The following is a 23,433-nucleotide window of genomic DNA, read 5'->3' as shown; positions in this document are numbered from 1 at the left end:
TCACCACACCCGATTTAATAGACAATGCTAGCTATATTCGTTAACGCTGTTGTGGAAGCCTGAAAGCAGATGAGCTTCATTAATGGTGGATCCATTACCAGAGAAGACGCAGACGATGAACTGCTTGCGGCCTGTTGCCGACAATGGCTAATTGAGAAGGACGAGGACGGAGGGGAAGGCTGAGGAAATTTATTGCTGATACAGTGTCTGAAAGCTTTGGAATGGTGCTGGGGAGTGAAGAAGGTGAAGCCATGCACGACCACGAGGCTCGCTCATGATAGTGATTTTAGTTTTTAGCTTCCCACTCAAAGTTCCTCTCACATTGCTTTAGTCACAGTTACATGTTTGACCAATCCTCACATATTTTCCAAACATGTACGTATTCATTGTTTATGGCTGATAACAGTGCGGCTTGTTAGATTTTTTAGATCTTTTTTGTGGACTATAAATGAGTAAATGCACATTGATAAATTAATTAATCATCGTGTGTATAAAGATATGCATGTTTTATTAGCGGCAAAATATATTTTTAACATTAAGCTAAATTGAAGTAGTTTTTTCAATATAATTTTTTTTAGGATAAATGAGCAAATTGGCCTATAACCTATAGGTCTAAAAACTCATCTTTTGTGTAATATTTTTTAACTTTTAAAAATTATATAATCTAACCCTTGTTATTAATAAAAGTTAAATTTGACTATTTATTGACTAACAAATAATTTCAAAAATTATAAAAATAGACCAATAAATTATAGTAAAGACCTAAAAATTATAAACAAGGACTCAACAAATTACAAAAAGGAACCAAGAATTTTTTTTGATTTTTCTGTAATTTTTAATGTCATTTTTTGATTAACAAATAATCAAAGTTAACTTTTGTTAACGATAGGAGTCAAATTATATTATTTTTAAAAGTTAAAAAAAAATATTGTGCAAAAGATGAGTTCGAAGTCTTGGACATTCTAGAATAATGTAAGAAACAATTTGCTCATTTACCCTAATTTTTTATCCATAAAAATTCAAACCTTGATCTTAGAAGAGGCATATATTGAGTGTTTTTAAAGGAATAATTGCATTCAAGAATCTCTCAAAAGAATTATTCATAAATAAGAATCAATAATAAATAACTATTTGGGAAAAAACAAGTTGCTATTATCATTTTAACAAAAATAATTCTATATTGATATTTATTTGTGAATAATTCTTTTAGGAGGTCCTTAGATGTGATTCTTCATTTTTTTAACTCAATCCAACTATTATTAAATTTAAAAAATTAATTAATTTTGAAGTTACATTTTAAAACGAAGATATCTTTTCCTTTTTAAAAAATTGCACTTAAATCATATTATAACGATTACACATAAAAAGTATATCATACTGATTGTATTGTTAAATAAGTTGTTTCATGCTATTTGCACGGTAACATTCTTGTTATTTTTGTGAAAATTATCTATTAAAGTAAAAGCTTCCACGGTATGAACAATCATATTTTTATTTGAGATGTGGGAGGAAATTTAATTATGATGATAAATCAATTAAATTAAAATGTATTATCACATGGTTAAAAGTAATGCGCTTTATTAATAAAAGTAAAAATGGAAGAGGATGTAGTTATGGGATGGCAAGAAGTAGATGAAGCATGGTGAGAGAGTTTAAGACAAGACACTGAAAGTGAAACCTTAGGTTGCGGAAAACAAGAAAGATGCAAGTTTGGGAAGATAAACGCATTCATGTTATTCAAGGATGAGATATGCAAAAAATCAAATCCAGTTTAAAAAATAAGCAGGAAGAAAAAATTTTAAAATTCATGAACACACCCAACTAGACCATTGCCGCAATAACGTGTGCCAATACTTCCCTAGATTTTTGAAACATAGAGATAAATTGGTTGCACAAAGAAATTAAAGTAATAACTCATACTTTTTTTAAAAAAGATGAAAGGATGGCCAAGTAAGGGCAGTTTCATCCTCCCTAAAACTACTCAGGAATAAATAAAAGGTAAAGAAATATTAAAAAAATTTGAAACAAACAAATTGACATTTTAAGTTTTAATTTTGATGTTAAAAAATTACATTATAATAATATCTTTCATTTATCTTCCTTTAGTCAAATTAAAAAAGAAAATTTCTCTTCATCTGCCAGCCACTGAAATCTTTGTCTCTCTCTCTCTCTCTCTCTCTCTCTCTCTCACACACACACACACACACACACTTGTTTATATTCAGCATAATATATTTTTTGGTCCAAATTTTTTCTCAATTACTGATTACATTTCTGAATTTTGATTGAAACGCCTCAATCCCTATATTTTCTTAATTTGGAACAATTTGTTCTCAATTACTGATTACATTTCTGAATTTTGATTTGAAACACCTCAATCCTATATTTTCTTAATTTGGAACAATTTAGTCTTTATATATATATATATATATATATTTTAAATTGGTACAACTTAATTCCTATAATTCTTTAACTTAGTAAACTACAATAACTGAATTGTATTGAATCAAAATTTAAAAAATAAATCAATAATTGGAAAAAATAGAGACTAAAAGTTTTACTATCTCTTTATATTTATTCACTTGTTTATATTTAAACTAGAATATATTTTGGCATTTGTTATTTTGGTTAGCTCAACAAATAAATCAATACTTTAAGGTAGAATATATTTGGGCATTTTTTATTTTAGAAAAACAATAATTTTAAAAAATAATAAATCATTAACTTTATGCTGCTGCTGCAACTCTTTTCCATACTATTCCTCTTGGCTTGAATTCAATTTCTTCCCCTTTGCTTTGCCCTGCGTACACCCCTACCCTCTTTTCATTCTTTTTATTTCCGTTGTTTTTTTCAAGCGTGTTCTTTTTATCTTTCCAGAGTTAAATTAAAAAATGAAAAAGGTTAATCAAACTTATCATTTAAATAATTGAACAAAATGTTAGTAATTAAGTGGTTATTTAATAAAATATTATCTGACATTTGATAATTAAAAATCTAATAGCATAAAGTTAAATGACCACCGACTGAAACCTTTTGAAAATGTACTCATGGCTAACTTGCAATGTAGCAAACGACACTCAATATCAATGGGTCATACCTCATGAAAAAGTCCAAAGGACACTAATTAGTCAATTTTCCATGGCCAACATATAATTTGAGAGAACTTTAAGACCCAGGTAAGAGAAAAATGGACAAAGATTTCATAAATAGAGATACATAGAGAGAGGAAAAAGAGAATTGACATTAATTACAAAACAACGTCAATAACAAAGTATGACAATAACCTAAACTCCAAAACTGGTGTTAATCCAGACCAAAAATCAAATTCAAAAAATCACATCTTCCATCATTGAAGTCAAGCATAAAGAAATTGACAAAGGATCGTTCTTCTTCATGACAATAGCCTAAGGCATGTTTTGACAGGTACTGCCAACTTCAGCACCATTCATCTTAATAATCTGGGCTGCCTGCAGGAGAATATCTTGTTCTGCAGAGTACAGCTCATCTTTACGCTGCAAGAAACAAAAGCATGACAAAGAAGTAGAAGAAATTGGTGATGAAAATGTCTCAAATACATTAAATTAAATACCAACTAGACACATTTACCTGTGCATTATATAAATTATAAGAAATGAGTCACTTTGTTTATAATTTATTAGCAAAATAATTTGGCTTCTTATGGATTTAATTATACATATTTTGATTCAATATCAAACTGAAGATTCTAGACAGTCTATTCCAAATGTCCCTTCATATTTCACAATGCAGAATAAGATCGTTGTTTGTCCTCTTTTTTTGGATACTGAAAAGCATCTTTAGTATTTACACAAACTTGAACCCCAAACATAACCCCTTCTACTGTTGATCATCATCATTAGTCTTGAAATTCCAATAACACATCACACAAACATTGGGTTGAATAGCTTTAATTGGCCAGCTAGTCTTTTTCTTCGGTGGCCTACGAGTCTAAAGCAAATCATCAGTATTAATCATGTCAAGCAACTCTAACCAAACAAAAGCATTTGCTTCTGGTCTATTAGAAAAAAACTAAATATGCATTAGGTTATTGCAACATCGGGACAGCCAGATACAATTTACATGCTCTTAGTCTTGGATTAAACAGAAATGTGGAATAAAAGGCTAAAATTGATAACTATAGCATCTTCCATACTGTTCATAGTAGCACACCAAGTATTGAGCTAACATTTCAGCGTGCTGAGTAACCAATTTCTCATAAATAATGTTGAATAAGAATGGCTATCGAAAAGCATTTAATTAAACAACAAAAGGATTTATAGAGCAACTAATAAGCATAACATGGATTTGTTCTAGGGATAGGAATGCGGAAGATACCATGTGCTTGAGGTTGTATCCAAGAGTCAATTCTGCATATGAGCTTTCAATGCGAGACAAGTAACAGTAAGGGACCTCTTTCTCCAAGAAAACCTTGGTATTTGTTCCTAGCATACTCTTTATGTCATTTGATATCTTGGGAATTCTATTTATATCCTCAATTCGCAAAGGAATTTTAGATATGATGGCTCGACATTCAGCACGGGACTTATTCACGATTACCTACAAATTTTGCATGGAAAAACTTTTATCACAAGAAAATGCTTAATAATTATGATGAATAAAGTAGACAATAATCTCTTTTGGCCCAAAAAAAAAAAGTAGACAATAATCTCAAAATCAAAGCTTAAAAAGAAAATGTTTTATAGAGAACAAAACATTAATTGTGCTATTGGTGTGTGTTATCTAGCTTGAGGATGCAACTATTAGAGAAAGAAAACTTGCATATATAGTTTTATACACAAGGTAACTTTTAAATTTCTGTCTCTACAAGAGCAGAACCTTCTAATATCTTTAAGTTAGAAAAACGAAAAGAACTATGGGTAATAACTATATGTATTCGATCAAATAAATTGAACACTAGACATCTTAATTTAAGTTTGTCAAATGATGAAATCCAACAGAATTTGACCAAGGGCCAAAGTATAGTAACTCTAAACACTAAGTGATCTTAACAAGGAAAAAAACTAACCACAAAGTTTTCTTCCCGTAACTCCCCCTTCATTTCTTTCAAAAGCAACAGACATTTCATCATTTGAAACAAGTTACACTTGCACATCACTATATTTATTTCTTTTCTACTATGTCTATATTATCATTTTCACTTATATAACCATTACAATTATTTGTGTTCTTTCAACTCTAGCAATCACCAGTCTTTAATGCTATACTACTTTCTAAAAAGGAAGTCTTGCACAGGCATTCTACCTAAAAAACAATTCAAGTAATGAGAAACCTGCTCAAATTATTGCTAGGATAATCATAGAAAGACAAGTTATGACTTGATTAATTAATTATTTATTTCTTTTTTACTTTCCTCTAATTATTTATTTCTAAGAAGGCAGCAGAATTATAATTTGATGGGTAATGGGTGAACAGTGGAAAGCACAAGGTTCAAACTGTTGATTTGACCATGAATTGCAGATAAAAAAAGTGGTGCACATTTTCCAACATGTGGCAAAATATTCTATGATTGATCAGTGGCAAAAATCAACATGATAAATTGGCTAAGTCCAAGTGTTGAATAGTCGCAGAAACAACAGACCAAGGGCAAAGGGAAGCCCACCTCGCTAGAAAAAAGTGAGTTTGGTACTACAACTGGGAACTTCTCAGCATTTAGTAATGATGTAGTAGTAAGTCCCATTTCCACCACCTGACCCTCTACCGAGCCAGCCTAGAATTAGTACAATTTCACAAATAAGGATCAGAAAAGCAAATTATACAGTGGACAACACCAACAGTGAGGGATGTCTTCCTCCTGATTTAAAAAAATTCAGAAGATCCTCTTCTCACTTGAATACTCACAAAATATATATTTGGACAGCTCAATTTGTTTTATTTTTTCCCTCAAAATAATCAACTTATATCATGTTGGCCACTTAAATGTTCCAACCTTTTTTTCTCCCCCTATATGTACAAACAACAAATTTATACCTGTAACCATATAGTGCATGATACACGGTGGACATATTGGATTATTGGAGAAAAACAGTTAAGCACTCAAATTTGTAAAATTTGCAATTTGCCATTGATAATAGCAAGAGTGTTTCAGTACGGAACACCCAGCAATACCATGCCTCAGGAAAAACTTCTGCCATTAAAAGGGGAAAAGAAAAGCATCAACCTGCACCAAGTCAATTAGCGACATACTTTTATTGTATCTCCAACTGTAAAGGGCTTTGAAAATTGCATAGACAACCCACTGAATACATTGCCAAGTATGTCTCTGGCAGCAAAAGCAGTGGCAACTCCTGCATAAAGATAGAAGAGGTCAAATCATATTAGAACTGTGTTCAGCAGAAAATAGCAGAGAAACAAGCATATTGATAAACTTTTCCCACCATAATAGTAGTGCATGAAGAGTAAAGAGCGAAATACAGAAGGTTTTAGTGATTAATTAAAGAAAGAAAATATACACATCAGACATTAGGCTCATATCATATCTCAAAGATTTTTCTCTCTTTTAGAAAGCACAAAATAGAACTGATGGGCTAGCTGGCCTAACTGTTAATTCAGCCCAGAAGACTTATTCTGAGAGAAGCTAACTCTAGCACTAGTGGAAATCAAGATAGAGAAGTGAGGGAGTGCTGGCCACAAGGTTATGAAGAACCAAGCAGTGAGAGGGGGGTGATCAATTTGGCATTGTCAGTGCTCTTATTTAGCTTGGTGGCCGTGTAATGGAAGGTTGAGAGTCCTGTAGCTTATTGATTTGGACAGGGGAAATATCATAATGTCAACAACAAAATTATTCAAAAGGAAACAAAAAATCCAAAACTAAGGAATACATGAATAAAAGCAATCAGACAGCGTGAAATATCATAGTCAACAACAAAATAACCATCTGAATGAGAATAGAGTCAAATTTTTTTTTTTAAAAGAAATGTCGCAAAATTTTTGTGTTATTTACCTTTCTTCGTGATATAAAACCTCATATACGTATGTATTTACAGCTACTAATAATTTATGAGGCATTTACAGCTCTCAGCATCATCTGTATCTTCAGATACCAAGTATTTGAACTTCTAAGTTATAAAGTTTTCTGTTGTATAACTTCAAAGCTGCAATTACAAAAAATCAGCCAACACCTTGCCACTCAATTTGATTCACTGGCTGTCAAGTGTAATCCTGTGTAAGCATGTTTGTGATTTTAAATTGACATTCCATGTTCCTTATCAGTTTCAACTTTCAATACGATCCTTATCCTTTAATGCTTAACCAGATAAACGTACTTCTAAGGATTTTTAACGTCCTAAACCTACCATATTTTACAAGTTTTTCATACTAGTAGTATCCACACAGAAAAAAATCAAAAGATGCACAAAACTAGGTAGACTGAAAAGGCATAGAAATGAAACCGAGCACACTCAACTAGCTGCAAATACTTACCTCCTATACCACCAACAGTTATAATAGATTGCACAGCCACACCACAAGCCTCGGCTAAAGCCATTATACCAATCACAAATAGACCAACAGATGATATTTTGTCTAGAGTGAGCAATTTATCCCGATCAAGCCTGAGCAACTTTTGACTAGACAAAATACGTGTCAAGACATTTGTTTTCCATCGATACAAAAACCACACAAATGAAAGGATCACTGCACCCCTCCAAGCCTGTGTCAGGTATTGCGAGGCTACAGATGTTGGAGCTACCACAACACCACTGAAAAACCAAAGTTATCTGTCACAAAGTAGGACATATAATGCAACCATAGATATACAACCATGACAAAAACACCCTTAAATGGAAATACACCACTAACATGTGTGCGAATGCCATGAAGGTAACCAAATATCGTACTGGATCCTCCATAGCACCCCAAAAGCTTTTCCCATAAGGAACTTGCTCCTCAGCTGTGCTTCCTGGAAATATTGCAGCAGGGCCTTGCATTGCATACTTGTGAAATTTCCTTAAAATCCGAGGCATCACAATCCACGCTATGAGTGTAGCAGTCAATGTACCACCAACTGGAATAACCACATCATTAAGGTATGGATGTGAATTGAGCAACTGTTGAGCATATGGAGTCAGCTCATCAGAGGCGTCTTTAACCTTTTGTGCAGAATATGTTACTGTCTCCACCACACTCTGCCAAGTATCTTTGATTTTATCAGCCCAATCACTTGTACCAATAGAGTCACTGCTGGCATTCATGTCACTTGCCCCAGAATCAGATGGAAAATCAGTGCTCCCATCTCTACTTCCCTTGCCGCTCAGAGATGATGAATACGGTCGATGATTCAACAAGAGGGTCATTGAAGCAAAAGGGAGAGCCTTGTGGAGAGAAAAACTAGAAAATTTAGGAGAAAAAGAATCCCCGGGTTTGGTATTGAAGGGGTTGCTGCTTCCATACGTCATAGTTCTGAACTGGTTCTTGGCTATATGCTCAGGTAACTGTGACTCTCTTTTGGAATAAGCTTGACTGAATGAATTGCTCAGAAATCTTGAATGAACGCAATCCATGCACCTTGTAAGGTTCATAATATGTTTATTTGGTTGAACTAATTCCACGTTAAAAGAACCCTTAACTGAATATTTCTGGAGACGTTTCAGATAGGAAAACCTTGTTCCAGCCATTATATCAATTTAGCATACTAAAGAAGTCAACAGAGACATTGCTGAAATAATCACCACCAACACCAAGAAGCTATCAAGATTCTAAAGTGACTCAATCTGCAAATTTCAGAATATCGAATTCAGCAAAGTACTCAGTTTTCTGCGATCCAACAAGGCAAGTACGAAGAGAAATTCCGAATCAGCCAATCAATTATTTCCCCTGAATGAGTTGTCCGGTCCAATAAAAGAATCCGATAAGAGCAACCATGATGATTAGAAATCATTCAGGAATAAAACCGAAACCTCATTTTATAAACTGAAAAATGAAGAAATGTCATACATAATCCGTGAAAAGCCATCGTTCCATCGAAGCTAGTTCCAGTAATCGGATAGCAGTATGCAGCTAAAATAAATTACACTGTTACTTGTAGGAAACAGTGTAGCGAAAACATAACAATATGATGAAACAAAGAATTTTTTTTTTAAAAAAAAATCGGATAACCTCTCCGCGAGCTCACGAATCACATTTCCTGCATTTTCTACGGAAGGAAAAAAAAAAAATCCGAAACAACTATACCATGGACTTGGGGGCTTCTTTGACTGGGCAGACACACAACGACCATGAAAGAACACTGATCGAAAGAACACAGTGGCCTGCCAAATCGGTTGGAGTTGCCTTGTGCAGAGTCAATAAAAATTCCATTCCACTATAGAAAGAAAAGGGCGTGTTCGGAAAATAAAAGGAAAGACCTGGAAAATATTCCCTTACTAGCATGCTTTGATCCAAATAACAATTAGCGGGTAAAATTACTTAAGGATTTTAATTTTTCTCCAAAAAACTATTTTTTTTTTCAGTTCCAAAGGCTAGCTGAGGCTAGAGATGGTTGTAAGTTACACAGGAAGTAACCTAAAAATTAGTGGGACAAACTCCCACTATAGTTAAATATCAACAAATGATCACATTCCATAGGAGGGCTAGGAAGTAGCATCAACTTATTTGAGTACCCATAAGCCATATGAGCCAAAAAATTTGCATAAGATAGAGCCTCACGTGGGGCATAAAGAAGCTTAAGATCTTTATGATTAGACATCAAATTTTGCACCTCAGATATTTCCTCATAATATAGATGAGTAGTATGGACTCCTCGATAAACATAGGAGATGGCTTTAAGTGAATCAGAATATATAATCACTTGTTTGGGGTTTAGGCTCAAACTCAATTGTGCACCATGCTTTATAGCTATGATTTCTGCAATGGTAATTGGTAGATGGCCCAGATTACAGAGAAAGCCATTTACCCACTTTCTTTCAGAGTTTCAAACTAGTCCACCACATGCTGAACAAAGTTGGGACTGAAGCATAGAAGCATCAACATCTATTCTAAGTGTCCCATGCGGTGGTGGAGTCTATTTGTATCCATGCAATTCATTGGTAGTACCATGTAGCAAATTGAGGATCTGTAAATCTCTCTCCTCCATCAATTTCCTTCTGCAAGCATGTAAGACATTTCCTATGTTGTATTGTGTTCCTTTAAAAACTACCTTGCATCTATACGTCCACAGTGACCAACAAACTTGACCAAAGACTTTCACCCATGGCCACTTTTGGACTTGTCTACTACTAATATGATGCTTTGTATTCCAGTCTATCCATTCCTGCAAGTTGCACAAGAAAAAGTGGTCATGAAAAACAGGATTTATAATTTCCTTCCATGTGTTTTTTGCTCTCATGCAATCTCTCAAAACATGTATAGTGCTCTCCTTACTGTCGCATTAGAAAGGACAATTTGGATCAGAAGTAAGCCCTCTCTTTACTCTCATAAGGTTATTAGGAATTCTCTCATGTAGGACTTGCCAAAAGAAGAATTTTACTTTTTCAGGTAAAGCCCATTTCCACAGATATCTCCAAACCAAACTTCGACTAGTAGCCACATTTCCAACCAGGAAATTATAAGCAGATTTGACTGTAAAGTTACCATTACCACTAGCTCTACACTAGAACACATCCTCAAGTATGCTAAGACAAGGTTGGACATTGGATATATGGTTAACTATATCCATAGAGAAGAATCTGAGTACAAACTCTCTGTTCCAGGAACCTGAAGGAAGAACAAAGTCACACACCTTAGCATTTGGGTTGAGATGATGATCCCTTTTGGAAACATAGGTAATCAACGGTTGCTATTACAGAGCCCAATGATCCCACTAAAAGCTTATTGTAGTATGATTCTTAACTTTTCTTCTGACCCCCTGCATGAAGGTTTCCTAGACTTTACAGACACTATTCCAGGTATGAGAAGCTGATCATTTTTTCATCACCGTTGGGTATTTACCTATTCCACATTTATACTTTGCCTTTAAGCATTGCACCCACAAACACTCAGGCTTAGTGAGTAGAGCCCAACAGAGTTTCATAATGAAGGCTCTGTTCTAGATGTGAAGATCTTTTATGCCAAGCCCTCCCATGTGCTTGTGTTCTTTTGCTTTGCTCCATGAGATTAGATGAAGTTTTCTTTGATCTTCTCAGTTAGTCTAAAGAAACTTCCTACAATATTTCTCAATCTCTATCAAAATACCTTTGGGAATCAATATGGTTTGCATAAGGTAAGATGGAAGGGAAAAAATGATAGATTTGATTAAAATTGTTCTCCCAGCCATAATAAGATAGGTACTTTTCCAAGAAGATAATCTTTGGTGAACCTTCTGAAGAATAGGAAGGAACATACCTTTACTGACTTTCTTATGAAGAAGAGGGACACCTAAATATTTACCAAGGTTTGAAGTTAGTCCAACTCCTAGATTTTGACTTAGCTTTGAGTTATGTTGGTAGCAAACATTCCCAAAACAAAATAGTTTAGTTTTATTCAAATTCATACGGTGCCCTAAAGCTTTGCAAAAAAATTTCCATGATCTATTTAATCAGGGATGCTTGATCTAATAATGCTTCAGCAAATAAAATGAGATCATCAGCAAAGAAAAGATAGGAGATTTATGGCCTTTTTAAGGACAACTTTAAAGGTTTTCACCTTTTAGTCTCACACAAATGATGAATCATTATACCCAGATGCTCTATACACAGCACAAAAATATAAGGGCTAAGTGGGTTACCTTGCCTAATCCCTCTTGAAGCTTTAAATTTAGGGGATTGCTCACCATTCCAATTCACCTTTATTGAGGCTGTACTAATGCAAGCCATTATGATATTTGTGAGGTGTTCTCCTAGACCAACACATTTAAGAGTATGAGTAATGAAATTCCAATCCAGGCAATCATAAGCTTTTTTGAGGTCTACCTTTATCGCCATGTAGCTCTTGCGTTTGTTCTTTTTCCTCATCACATGAATAGCTTCTTGGGCAATGATGATGTTATCACTACTTTGACGACCCGCAATAAAGCTGCATTGATTTGGCTTGATCAAGAAATCCATATGCCCTTTAAGTCTGTTAGCAAGAATTTTAGTCACAATCTTCAAGCTCACATTACGGAGGGAAATGGGTCTGAATTCTTTAAAGCATGAAGGTTGATCAACCTTTGGAATTAAACAGATGTTGGTTTGATTGATCTCTTCAATTCTGCAAGGATTAGAAAAAATTTCTTTCACAAAACTGCAAATTTTTTCTTTAATGGCTTCGTAGTGAGTCTGATAAAACAAGGCAGTTAGACTGTTTGGTCCCGGAGCTTTAAAGGCCCTTATTAAAAAGACAGCTTCCTTGATCTTAGCATCAGTGATTTCTTTATGGATGTCTTGTAAATTCGGAATAGATGGGCAAGGGAATGAGGTAGGGATGGTTGTTGGATCAGTAGAGTGTTCATCTTTAATATATAACCTTTGAAAGAAGTCTGCAGCCATGGTTTTCAAATTTGTTTGATCAAAAATCCTGTCACCTTGTTCAGATTTTAGAGCTTTTATTCTTTTTTTTCCTCTTCTGGATGACAGTAGCAATATGAAAAAACTTAGTATTTTTTTCCCCCCATTTTAGCCATTTACACCTAGACTTTTGATACCAAATGAGTTCTTCTTGGGCCAAAAGCTTACAATACTCCTTCCACAATTTAGCTTCAAGCTTTCTAAGCCCATTTTTATCATTTCTCCCTTTGGCCTTATCAATGCCTTCAAGTCGCTTAATGATTTCTTTTTTCCTTCTTGGTATACTCCCAAGGTTATCATTGTTTCATTTAATAGCCTCATTTGCAAAACATTTAGTGCCTTCCACCCATAATCTATCCTTCCAAGAGTTCCTAACAACTTGCTCAAAATTTCTCTCCACTGACCATTCAGCATTATAAATGAAAGCAGATTTATGGGAACTATTATTACTACCTAAAAATTTTGCTATAAGAAGAATTCATTGGTCAGACTTATACTTAAGGAGATTAAAAGCTTGATGATGTTGAAACTTGAGGGCCCAAGAAATATTACAAAAAGCCCAATCCAATTTTTCTTGAATACCAGTTCTTTCCCAAGTAAATTTATTTCCAATAACAAGAAAATCAACAAGTCTATAAGCAGAAAGACAGTGATTAAAGCTAAGCATGCTTGAGTCACTTGGAGAGGCACCACACAGTTTATCACTTGGTGACTTAAAAGCATTAGTCACCTAAAACAATCCAAGGTTCAGTTATGTTAGTTGCCAAACTTTCAAGATGTTCCTAGAGAGAGATCCTACGGAGTTCTTGAGTCTCACCATAGACAAAAGAGGCCATCACAACATCCTTAGAAACTAAATCTATAATTTTACAATGGAGAAGTTGAGGACTAGAGTTGATGTATTCAATGGAGAAATTAGACTCCTTCCAAAGAACCTAAATTTTCCCAGCAAAACTAGTAGCTTCCACTTTGATCTAATTTGTAAAACCCAATTTTCTAACAACATAATTAGCCTTTTTTCTACTGATTCTAGTTTCCAGCAAGAAAAGAATATCAATCTTATATTTTTTCACAATATCTTTGGTCAGAATAGGGAATTCCTTCTGTAACATCCCAATTTAAATTTTAATAGTTAATTTGGGTTAATAGAAATTTTTAAAAATATTTAGAGGTAAATAAATTAGTAGAAAATGATCATTAAATCTAACTTAGGATATAATTCTAAATTAAAAAAAATTTTAAAAAAAATTATTATTAATTAATTAATTAAAAAAAATATTATTAAATTATTATTATTAAAAAAAAGGTATGCAAAAAAAAAGAAGAGAAGAAGAAAACGAGAAGTTTGCTTTCGGCTGCCGCATCAATAGTAAAATAAAATAATAATAAAAAAAAGAAGAAGAGAGAGGAAATAATTTAAAAAAAATGTGGGACCCACTGAATTTTTATAAAACTCACCCGTTTCCTTTCATTTCTTCAATTCTTTTCCTGCGCGCGAGCTGAGGCGGAGAGAAGCGAGTCGCCGGTGCGAAATATCTAAATTTTTAAGGTAAGAGTTTTTAATAGGATATTTAGGGTGTGATTTTAAGCTTTTCAAGACTAAGTAAGTATTCTAAAAATTTTTCTTAGTCATCCTTCTTCTTCAGTTTCTGAGTTTGTAGTGGTAGAAAATTTAAGATCTGGAAGAGGGATGAATTTATGTTGAATAAATATGATCTTTGAGGTTGTCAGTAGTATAATAAATGTTCTAGAGTGTAAATTTGTTGATGATCTTTGAATTTGTGGCTTATGGATCAAATTCTAAACTAAATCTGAAAATATATGTTGATTTATTGAGGTTTAGATGATTATTTGGGATGAGAAATGAATTATTATGATTATAGGATTATGATTCTAAGCTAGAGACTCAATTTTTAATTTTTGGGCATTTTAGGTACGAATTTATGAAATAAAAAGAAAATTTTGATAATAGAAATTAGTTTAGAAGTTAATTTTTTTAGATTATTAATGTTTATTGATAATTAAAAGAGGAGTTAAAAATTTTACTTAATAGTATTAACTCTAAATTTGTATTAAGATTGAGATTAGAAATTATGTTATATTTTTAATTCTATTATTAGAATTATTTTATTAGTTTCAAAAATTGAAACTAATATTTATAAATAATATGTTATTTGTAGATTGTATTACTGGTGAAGATTGTGGCGAGAGAGAAATTTTAAGGAATAATTTATTGAAAAAGCCACAAGGTAACCATGCTTTTAATTTGTGATTAGTGTTACTTCATGTTAATTGGGTGATTAGTGAGAATTTTATAAATTTTGTAATATTATATAATTTTGCAATATTATTATGAATTTATTTGATTATTATGGGAGGTGTTGGGAGACTTGCTATTGTTGTTGTATTTATGTGCCACGTGGTACGCCCCTATTGGAGCTCAATAGGTGGCTTGTAAGGGCTCGGGCTAATCTACCTTTGGCCGGGTAATTTAGCACCGAGTGAGGGCTACGGCTCGAGGTTAATGGAGGGATATAAGGATGGTTGTTTGTGTGTATTGTAATATTTCTTATATTTGTTGGAATTATATTATTTTTAATTCTCACTTAGTAAGCACACACTTAACTGTTTGTATACACTATCATAAATTGGCTTTGGTTACTGGGACTTTTGAGTCTCATTATGTGGTTAACAATTTTCAGGAGAAGAGCCACGAGTGACACGTGGAGGAGTCCCAGAGGCTTAGTGGTATAAATCCACTGTCTCTTTTGGATATTTAATTTATGATTTATAATGTGTTATATTGTCAATATTAGGACTTTTTTTGTTTATTGTCAATTATATGAATATATAAATGTAATCATGCCTTTCAAACTATTTCTATTTTTGGTACAATTTGGATGACTGTAATTTTAATATTTGGTTTACTTTGGATTGGTTAAAATGACATGATTATAAGGCCAAATAACTGGCTTGTGTTGAAAATTGACTAAATTATTTATTTTACTTATTGGGAGTATAAGGATGGACAAATGTAATTTAATTTACTTGTTGGGAGTATAAGGATGGACAAATGTGATTTAGCTTAGTGGCATGTGGGAGGTAAAAATTTATATGAAATGTTGTATTGTGCGAGTTGAAGCTAATTATAAAATATTTTATATTGAAATTATTGATATAAAAAAATGTGTTGGATGACTGTAACCCAACTATGGTTGAGTTAAATTATTTTTTTTTAAAAAAATTGGTGTGTTACACCTTCCCCCCAGGACCTCAACAATTCCAAGAAGAAACAATGCTAAAAAACAACTAAATAGAAGACTGGAGAAAATACGCTTACTGCATATGAGCGCCCTTTCTAAAAGTAGCTCCTGAATTAACTCGTTACATCTCACAACTTTCCCTAGATGTTTGGCTTTTGGTCTTTACATTTTGGTCACCCATTATCCGTAAAGAATCAGGGGGTTTTGGGGGCTCACATTTTTTCAGAGCCGAAAGTGGTTTCTTTAGAATTGGGATATTTTTAAAATTAATTAAATTGCCACTTCCAGCCCCCTTCAAATTATTTACTACTCATCCCTCTGCTTTACTCTTGGGTTTTTTTGCATGTCAACCTATATTGAAATTACTGCCAATAACTATTGAATGGCCCCTTTATGCAAGTTTTGGCGTCTTGGATAGTGAATTAAGTCCAGGCCCACTTTTAATAGGAGTATTTAGCCCATTGTGTTTGACTTCATTATCTTTTTTCTCCTGAGTGTTTGACCAAAATTTTTCCTTACCTTTACCTCTTTGACTTTTGAAATTTGAAGACATTAAAGCCTTTCTTGGCTTGGTGATGTAACTACTTATAGTAGGCACCTTTTGCCTATTTCCCTCTAGTTTTTGATTCATGTCTCGAGGTATCCCTTTGTCATTATCATACTAATGCTCAGTTTCCATTTTCATGTCTAGATTGACATTTTCCTCATTTTGACCTTCTTCCTCCAACTTTACAAGTGCAGAAAATCAAGATTGAGTGATCTCCCCACCTTGCTTTCTGACATCCCTGTCTCTTTTTTTGTATTGGAACTGCTTGGTTTTCCTGGTCTCTTTCAACCTCTAAGGGTTAAGTTTGTACGACGCAGGTGTCAACATCTAGGAGCCAAAAATTTCCTCCTTTTCTTGATTTTTCTTCATCGTCTCCGGCGTCGGAAACTGGGCTGGTTGTCCTTCCCTGGAGTTTTGCATACATGAGTTTTCATGTTCATGTCTCCATGGACAATCCTCACGTCGATGCCCATATCTTCCACAACTAAAGCAGATAATTCCTATCCCTTCATATTGGATTTTAAATACTGTATTTCTAAAAATAACTTTAGGAAAAAAAATTTTTGTAGGTCAATTTCGACGCAAACACAGGCATATTTTCCTCTTTCAATTTTATCTCTTTTACTCTCCCCCAGTTCCATCTCCTACAAGGTATTTAGATCCACTTTAAGAGTTCTACCAACACAATCTCTTAACCTCCAAACAAAGTTCTTGTTATAACAATGCATATTCATATTTGGTATCTTGATCCAAATGGCAGTTCGACCAAGTGCATTATGATGGGCATCGAAAAATGGATCCCAACGCTAAATAATAACACAGTGCTGTTGAATCATCCAGGGTCCTTGAAAAAGAACCTTTTGGTATTGTGTCTTCCAGTTTTCACTAATTAGTAAATCGAATGGTAAAATAATTATTAGGGAGATCAATAATCTCAAATTCTGGTATTACCCATATTTTAGACAGCCATCTCTTCATCATCGCAACGTTCATCTTTTTCCCCAAGACAGTGACAACTAAGGCATATTTTCATGGTCGGCACCATTCCTGGAACTCATCATTAGTTACAGGTATCGTGGGATATATCTTCATCATCTCTTGTATCTGTTCTATGGGCTCTGGCATATTCCATGGTATGTAATCTAAATCCTCGAACAAGTCATCTTCCTCCATTACAGATGCACCATTTGCAATTCCATTGAAGCCCAGTAACGAGTCTTGATAAGAGACTTTGGGTTTGGATTGTTCTTGTTTAGAGCTTCTCGAGGACATTTCTTTCATTGTTTGATTATATTCGAGATTGTCCTCTTCTTCACTTCCCATATGATTGTTTATGGTGGAGTCCTCTAAAGAGTTTGAGAAGGATTCTGCTTCTTTTTCTTGCCATTTTCAGGCTGTAGCATGTTCGTCGGCCGGTTTGGTGGTTGTTTGCGAAGGCCCTTCACGTCAAAACTCATGAAAACAATTCTTGGCACAGTCCAAGAGAGAAAAACCAGTGGAGGCGAGAACTTATTCCAAGGTCATCTCTAACTTTCCAAAAAATATTAAAACATTTTAAAACTACCTCTATGCTGTGCTTTGCTAGTATAGAAAATAATAAGGAGAGAAAATGAGATGATTACAATTTTTTTCCATCATGCTTGACTGAGCAAAAGGAAAAAAATAACGGAAAAAATTTGTTAATTTTATGTGGCCAATACTATCCTTTTTGTTTTAGAAAATATTTATATATAATAAAATTTAAAATTTTAACATATTATGTATATATATTAATAATTTCTAAAATATACTATTAATTGAATAAAAATATAATAACAAATTATTTTATCCAACCAAAAATTATTTTATCTGATTTATAATCTTATTTATTTAATTATTACATTATAATAATTTTAAAATTTTGAAACTACAACTAAATATAAGCAACTTAATTGAAAATTTAGAATTAACATTTGTCTAATTAATTTAAAAATTAAATACACTACTTTTATCAAAAAATTAAATATACTATTTGATTAACAAAAATTCAATACCAACATGTAACTACATTATAAATATAAAATTTGAAAATTAGTGAGTAAATTTAAAACTAAAATTTTCTCTCCAAAATCTCTTCATATTTAAATAAAAAAAGTTGTAAATAAAAATATGCAGATCTTACATGTTTTTTTCTCTCTCCTTCACTTTTTTCTCCATAACCAAGTATAAGAAAATAATATTTTCCCTCACTTTTCTCTCCTACCACAAAGTATCATTTTAATTTAATCTTTATTCCAAACTTAATAAATCACAGCATTGAAAAAACAATATGAATATTTGCAAAATAAACTTATGAAAGGCACTTATAAAAATGTTATAAATCTCTCTCTCTCTCTCTCTCTCTCTCTCTCTCTCTCTCTCTCGCTCGCTCGCTCGCTTTTGTAAGTAGTTTTACGTTCAAAAACATGGAAGGCTTCCGAATTTTATAAAAAGAGGCAAAAAGAGTAATGTTTTCAAGAGCCCATATTTCCCCTCTCAAAGGGTCAAAAAACCCTAATTCAGGAAAATATAATTAAAAATCGTGTTGTTAGCTGATCTTTGAATAAAAATAAATCATACCAAAATATGCTTAGTTAATCAGAGACATGGCGACATTCAAAAAAATTGAAAGCAAAGTTGACAAGTTCTAAAAAGTTAAAAAAGAAAATTAATTATAAATATTGCTAGTAAAAAAAAAATATAAATATTGAAAATTGAGTTACAATTACAAATATCTAATTTTTTATGATTTATTAGTGCACCATGCATTGTCAGTAAAACTTTTGAATTTAAGAACGCAACAAATTCTGTGATACATGAATTTAAAAAATGTGGTTTCAGGTTTCGACTGATCTTTGGATTTTTAAAGTAGAGTCCTAATTTTCAGAAGCTGTTTTGTTTTTAATTTATCTCTCATGGCGCTGAGATATCTGGATAGGAGTGATTAAAAGACAAGAATTGTATGAAGCTATAATGGATGGTGATCTTCTGGCCTAGATCGAATCGAGGCTACACTTGCTCTGGGATGTGGCGACTCGGTGACTCAACATGTCCAGATGCTGCGGACGATAGTACCAAGATGATCTGATGAAGCTCATTCAAGTTGTGACCGAGGCTTCAGCAAAGGAAGCAGAGAGAAGCTTTGTGCATCAGTCAGAATCCGATGAAGAAGAGGTGAGAAGGCCAAGTTCAGCAGCGTGCCTCTTGGTAATCTCAACAGCCAACCCCACGATGTCTTGTTCTGCCCCACGCATCTCATCTTTGCCCTGCACCACACTTGGAATCACGATGTCTAACATGACGACAACACTTTAATCATACATTCATTCTGCAAATTAATGTGTCACGTACCATGTGTTTGAGGTTGTATCCAAGTGTCAACTCTGCGTATGAAGTTTCAATGCGGGACAAGTAACAGTAAGGGCTCCCTTTCCCCGACAAAACCTTGGGGTTTGTTGCTAGCATACTTTTTATATCATCTTTTATTCTGGAAATCCTATTTATCGCTTCAACCCTCACCGGAATCTTCGATATCATACTGTGCCATTCAACTCGACTCTTTATCACCACTACCTATCAAATTTTACACATGCAAAAACTCTTATCGCACCAAAAATCATTCATAATTGTATATGATGAATCACTCTTAATCTTAAAAAGCTTTAAATCAATATATTTTACAATTAATATATAATTTTAAAATGCTAAAAGATCAGTTAGGGACTGCAAAAGTGACCATGATAAATTGGGTTGGTGCAAGTAGAAGCAGCAACAATAACAAGCTTTATTCTGCTAGATGGGATTGGTTATATGGATTACATTATGTCATTGTATTTTATTATCAACTTGTTTAACAATTTTCATAAATATTTTCTTTGATCTTCTCCTATTCCTCTTTACCGGGCAAAAAGCTACCTGTTCCACTCTACTTGAAGTTTAGTTAGTCAAAATCACGTTTTGAATGAGATTAATTGGCAAGAAAAGAGGCGGAATGGATGCTCACCTCGCTGCAAAAAAATGAGTTGGGCACTACCACTGTCAACTTCTCGGCATTCACCAATGATGTGCTTGTCACTCCCATTTCAATAACTTCTCCTTCCACTGACCCAGCCTACAGTTAATTACAGAAATATCACAACTCGCTTCATACAGTGTCATGTTTAAGCAAATAACTTGTGCCCATTAAAATGCAAAAAAAAAAAAAGAAAAAAGAAAAAAACAGCAAGTTGCACCAGGTAAGATTTCTGACATACTTTGATTGTATCTCCAATTGTAAAGGGCTCCGTGAACTGCATACACAATCCACTGAACGCATTGCCAAGGACGTCTCTGGCGGCAATGGCTGTGGCAAGTCCTGCATAAACAATAAAAGAGAAGGTCAAGCCATCCATTTCTTAATAGTTTAGGAAATTCTACCTAGCATTCACCAAAACTTTGCCTAGTAAAGCAAGCATATTGAAAACTTTAATCCTCCAATAATAGTAGGTTATCAAGAACAAGGGGAACGTATGATGATTTCAGTGAATATTCAGAAAGATACATCATGAATCCAACATGAAACAGTAAGCTAAACAGAGGGAGTCCTGAGTATTTAGAATTCATCTTGAGCACTTATCTTTACCCTACCTACGAAATACGCAGAAGCTTTTTCTGCTACCAATAATAGTAGTTTGAGGCTTTTGCCTCTTATAGTTCTCTCTATCACCTGTCTCGAGACACTAAGCATTTAAACTTCCCAGTTACAAAATTTTCTTCTATTGGAAAAAAAAAAAAAAGAAGCCAAAAACTCCTCACTCAATTTGTCAAAAATTTTTCATTTGTCAAAAGTGTCAGATTTCAATAATATAATTATTTTCGTCTAAATTGTTGAAATGACTTCATGTGCATGAACCTGAATTTGGTGCATTTATCTAAAGAAGTACACGGTGTGCACTTCTTATTCTATTATTAATTACCCCTTCATATGTTTGTGCAAAAAAAAAAGAACACACACACACACACACACTCTGCATTATTGATAACCAAAATTTAATTACATCCATGTACCAAAAAGGAGCTCCATAGTGACCCAAAACCAGATTATCTGTGTGTTTTGCATGCTGATTAAAAAAACTTCACAAATCAAAAGACGTAGGAAAATGAAAGTGAGCAGATTCAAATGACTGTTAATACTTAGATACCTCCTATGCAGCCAGCAGTTGCAATAGATTGAACAGAGACACCACAAGCCTCGGCCAGAGCCATTGTACCAATCCCAAATACACCAGCAGATGAGACTTTGTCCAGAGTAAGCAATTTATGTTGACCATGCCCAAGTAAACTTTGACTTGACGACATGTGTCCCAAGATATTTGTCTTCCATCGATGCAAAAACCACGTAAATAACAACATTACTGCCTCCCTCCATGCCTCTGCTAGTTGCTGTGGGGCTTCACTTGTTGGAGCTACCATTACACAACTGGAAATCAAGGTTTTCTGTCACTTACATAAATACAACCACTGAAATGATCAAAGCAACACACTTATAATGCAAAGATAAGCCACTAACATCTGTGAGAATGCCACGAAGGTAACCAAATATCGCAGTGGATCCTCCAAAGCACCCCACAAGCTTTTCTCATAAGGAACTTGCTCACCATATTTGCTTCTCAGAAATGTTGCTGCAGAACTTTGCAATGCATTTTCGTGAAATTTCCTCAAGATCAGAGGCATCACAGTCCATGCTATTAGAGTGGCAGTCAATGTACCACCAAGCGGAATAACCACATCGTTGAGGTAAGGATTTGAGTCGAGCAACTGTTGAAGAAATGGAGTCAATTCATCAGTCCAGTCACTTGCATCAATAGAATCAGGTGCAAAATCTGTGGTTCCATCTCTACTTAATTTGCCACTCAGAGACGAAGAATATGACCGATGATTCAACAAGAGGGTCATTGAACTGAAAGGAAGAGCATGGTGGAGCCAAAAGCTGGAAAATTTAGGAGAAAATGAAGCACTGGGTTTGGTACTCAAGAGGTTGCTGTTTTCAGAAATCATAGTTCTAAACTGGTTCTTGGCAAAAATGTCATGTAACTGTAACTCTCCTTTGGAATAAGCTTGACTCAGTGAGATACCCGGAAAGCTTACATGAACGCAATCCTCACGTCTAGTAAGGTTCATCATACGGTGATGTGGTTGAATTAGCTCTGAGTTCAAAGAACACTTGGCTGATAATTTCTTGAGACGTTTCAGACAGGAAAACGTTACTCCGGCCATTATATCAATTCAGCCTGGCAAAGAAGTCAGCCGAGTGGCTCAATCTGCAGATTCCAGAATACATAATTCCGCTCTGCAAATCCCTGAATACATGATTATTCAGCTATGTACTAAGAGAAATTCAGAATGGAATATTCAATCAATTATTTCAGTGAATGAGTAGCCCAGTCCAATGAAAGAATCCAATCATAGTAACCATAATGATTAGAAATCATTGACATAAACCCGAACCCACAATTCGTAACCCGAAACACGAGGAAATGTCATGCTTAACTTGTGAAGCCAAGATTGCACTGAAGCTAGTTCTATTAACTGGACAGCGCAATGCAGCTAAAACACATTATACATTTATAGTATTACTTCAAAGAAGAGTTGCGAAAATACAACAATATGATGAAATAAAGAATGCTTTTTTCCATTTATGGCAATGGTTATTTGGAATAAAATATTTATTTCTTCCCAAAATAGGTCCGTACATTTATGTAAATTGGAAACAAATATACCTTCGGCTTGGGGAGCTTCTTGGATTGAGCAACCACGCAAGAAGGCAAGAACAAAGAGAAAAGGATTAAAAGGATCAAAGAGATTTGCAAAATCCTTTGGAGGAGACTTGTGCAGAAAGGAAATAAAAATTGAGTGTAAAAAAGGGGCGAGTGAGTCCCAATCCAATCGAGTTATTCCAGATTTATGCTTTTATGAGAAAAGCTTCCAAATTCACGTCTTTGAGTGAAAGGAAGCATCTATGCTGTGCTTGTCATGAAACACGCCACAAGTTCTCTGTTGTTTTCTTTTTTTTTCTATCTTTTAATTTTAATGGTATGATCTTTCAACTCTCTGTTACATCATTGTCCAA

At 34.0% G+C, this 23,433-nt stretch overlaps 2 protein-coding genes across 5 annotated transcripts; both read right to left on the bottom strand.

Moving 5' to 3' along the window:
* Window positions 1-3,198: 3,198 nt before the first annotated feature.
* On the bottom strand, window positions 3,199-9,373 carry LOC129288693 (mechanosensitive ion channel protein 1, mitochondrial). 3 transcript variants are annotated; one of them, XM_054925415.1, is made up of 8 exons: window positions 9,208-9,373; window positions 8,971-9,033; window positions 7,837-8,850; window positions 7,459-7,736; window positions 6,223-6,323; window positions 5,639-5,746; window positions 4,354-4,575; window positions 3,199-3,512 (listed from the first exon to the last, which is right to left on the bottom strand). In XM_054925415.1, the coding sequence occupies exons 3-8, from the start codon at window positions 8,649-8,651 to the stop codon at window positions 3,405-3,407; spliced, it is 1,632 nt and encodes a 543-aa protein (XP_054781390.1). In that variant the 5' UTR covers window positions 8,652-8,850; window positions 8,971-9,033; window positions 9,208-9,373; the 3' UTR covers window positions 3,199-3,404. The 3 variants fall into 3 exon arrangements, with proteins under 3 accessions (XP_054781390.1, XP_054781389.1, XP_054781388.1); XM_054925414.1 differs by lacking the exon at window positions 8,971-9,033; XM_054925413.1 differs by lacking the exon at window positions 8,971-9,033 and having other exon boundaries at window positions 7,837-8,747; window positions 9,208-9,372.
* A 9,644-nt stretch (window positions 9,374-19,017) lies between these two features.
* Window positions 19,018-23,178, bottom strand: LOC129289640 (mechanosensitive ion channel protein 1, mitochondrial-like). Of its 2 annotated transcripts, XM_054926449.1 has the most exons (7): window positions 23,084-23,178; window positions 21,874-22,663; window positions 21,506-21,783; window positions 20,579-20,679; window positions 20,329-20,436; window positions 19,677-19,898; window positions 19,018-19,591 (listed from the first exon to the last, which is right to left on the bottom strand). In XM_054926449.1, the coding sequence occupies exons 2-7, from the start codon at window positions 22,578-22,580 to the stop codon at window positions 19,475-19,477; spliced, it is 1,533 nt and encodes a 510-aa protein (XP_054782424.1). In that variant the 5' UTR covers window positions 22,581-22,663; window positions 23,084-23,178; the 3' UTR covers window positions 19,018-19,474. The 2 variants fall into 2 exon arrangements, with proteins under 2 accessions (XP_054782424.1, XP_054782425.1); XM_054926450.1 differs by lacking the exon at window positions 23,084-23,178 and having other exon boundaries at window positions 21,874-22,899.
* Window positions 23,179-23,433: the final 255 nt, after the last annotated feature.

This window comes from Prosopis cineraria, unplaced genomic scaffold, assembly GCF_029017545.1.
Source record: "Prosopis cineraria cultivar Desert tree isolate PC_DT_omini unplaced genomic scaffold, ASM2901754v1 PC12, whole genome shotgun sequence".
In the NCBI taxonomy this organism is placed as follows: Eukaryota; Viridiplantae; Streptophyta; class Magnoliopsida; order Fabales; family Fabaceae; genus Prosopis; species Prosopis cineraria.
Note: the sequence above shows the minus strand (reverse complement) of the source record. Positions and strands in the feature narration are given on the sequence as shown.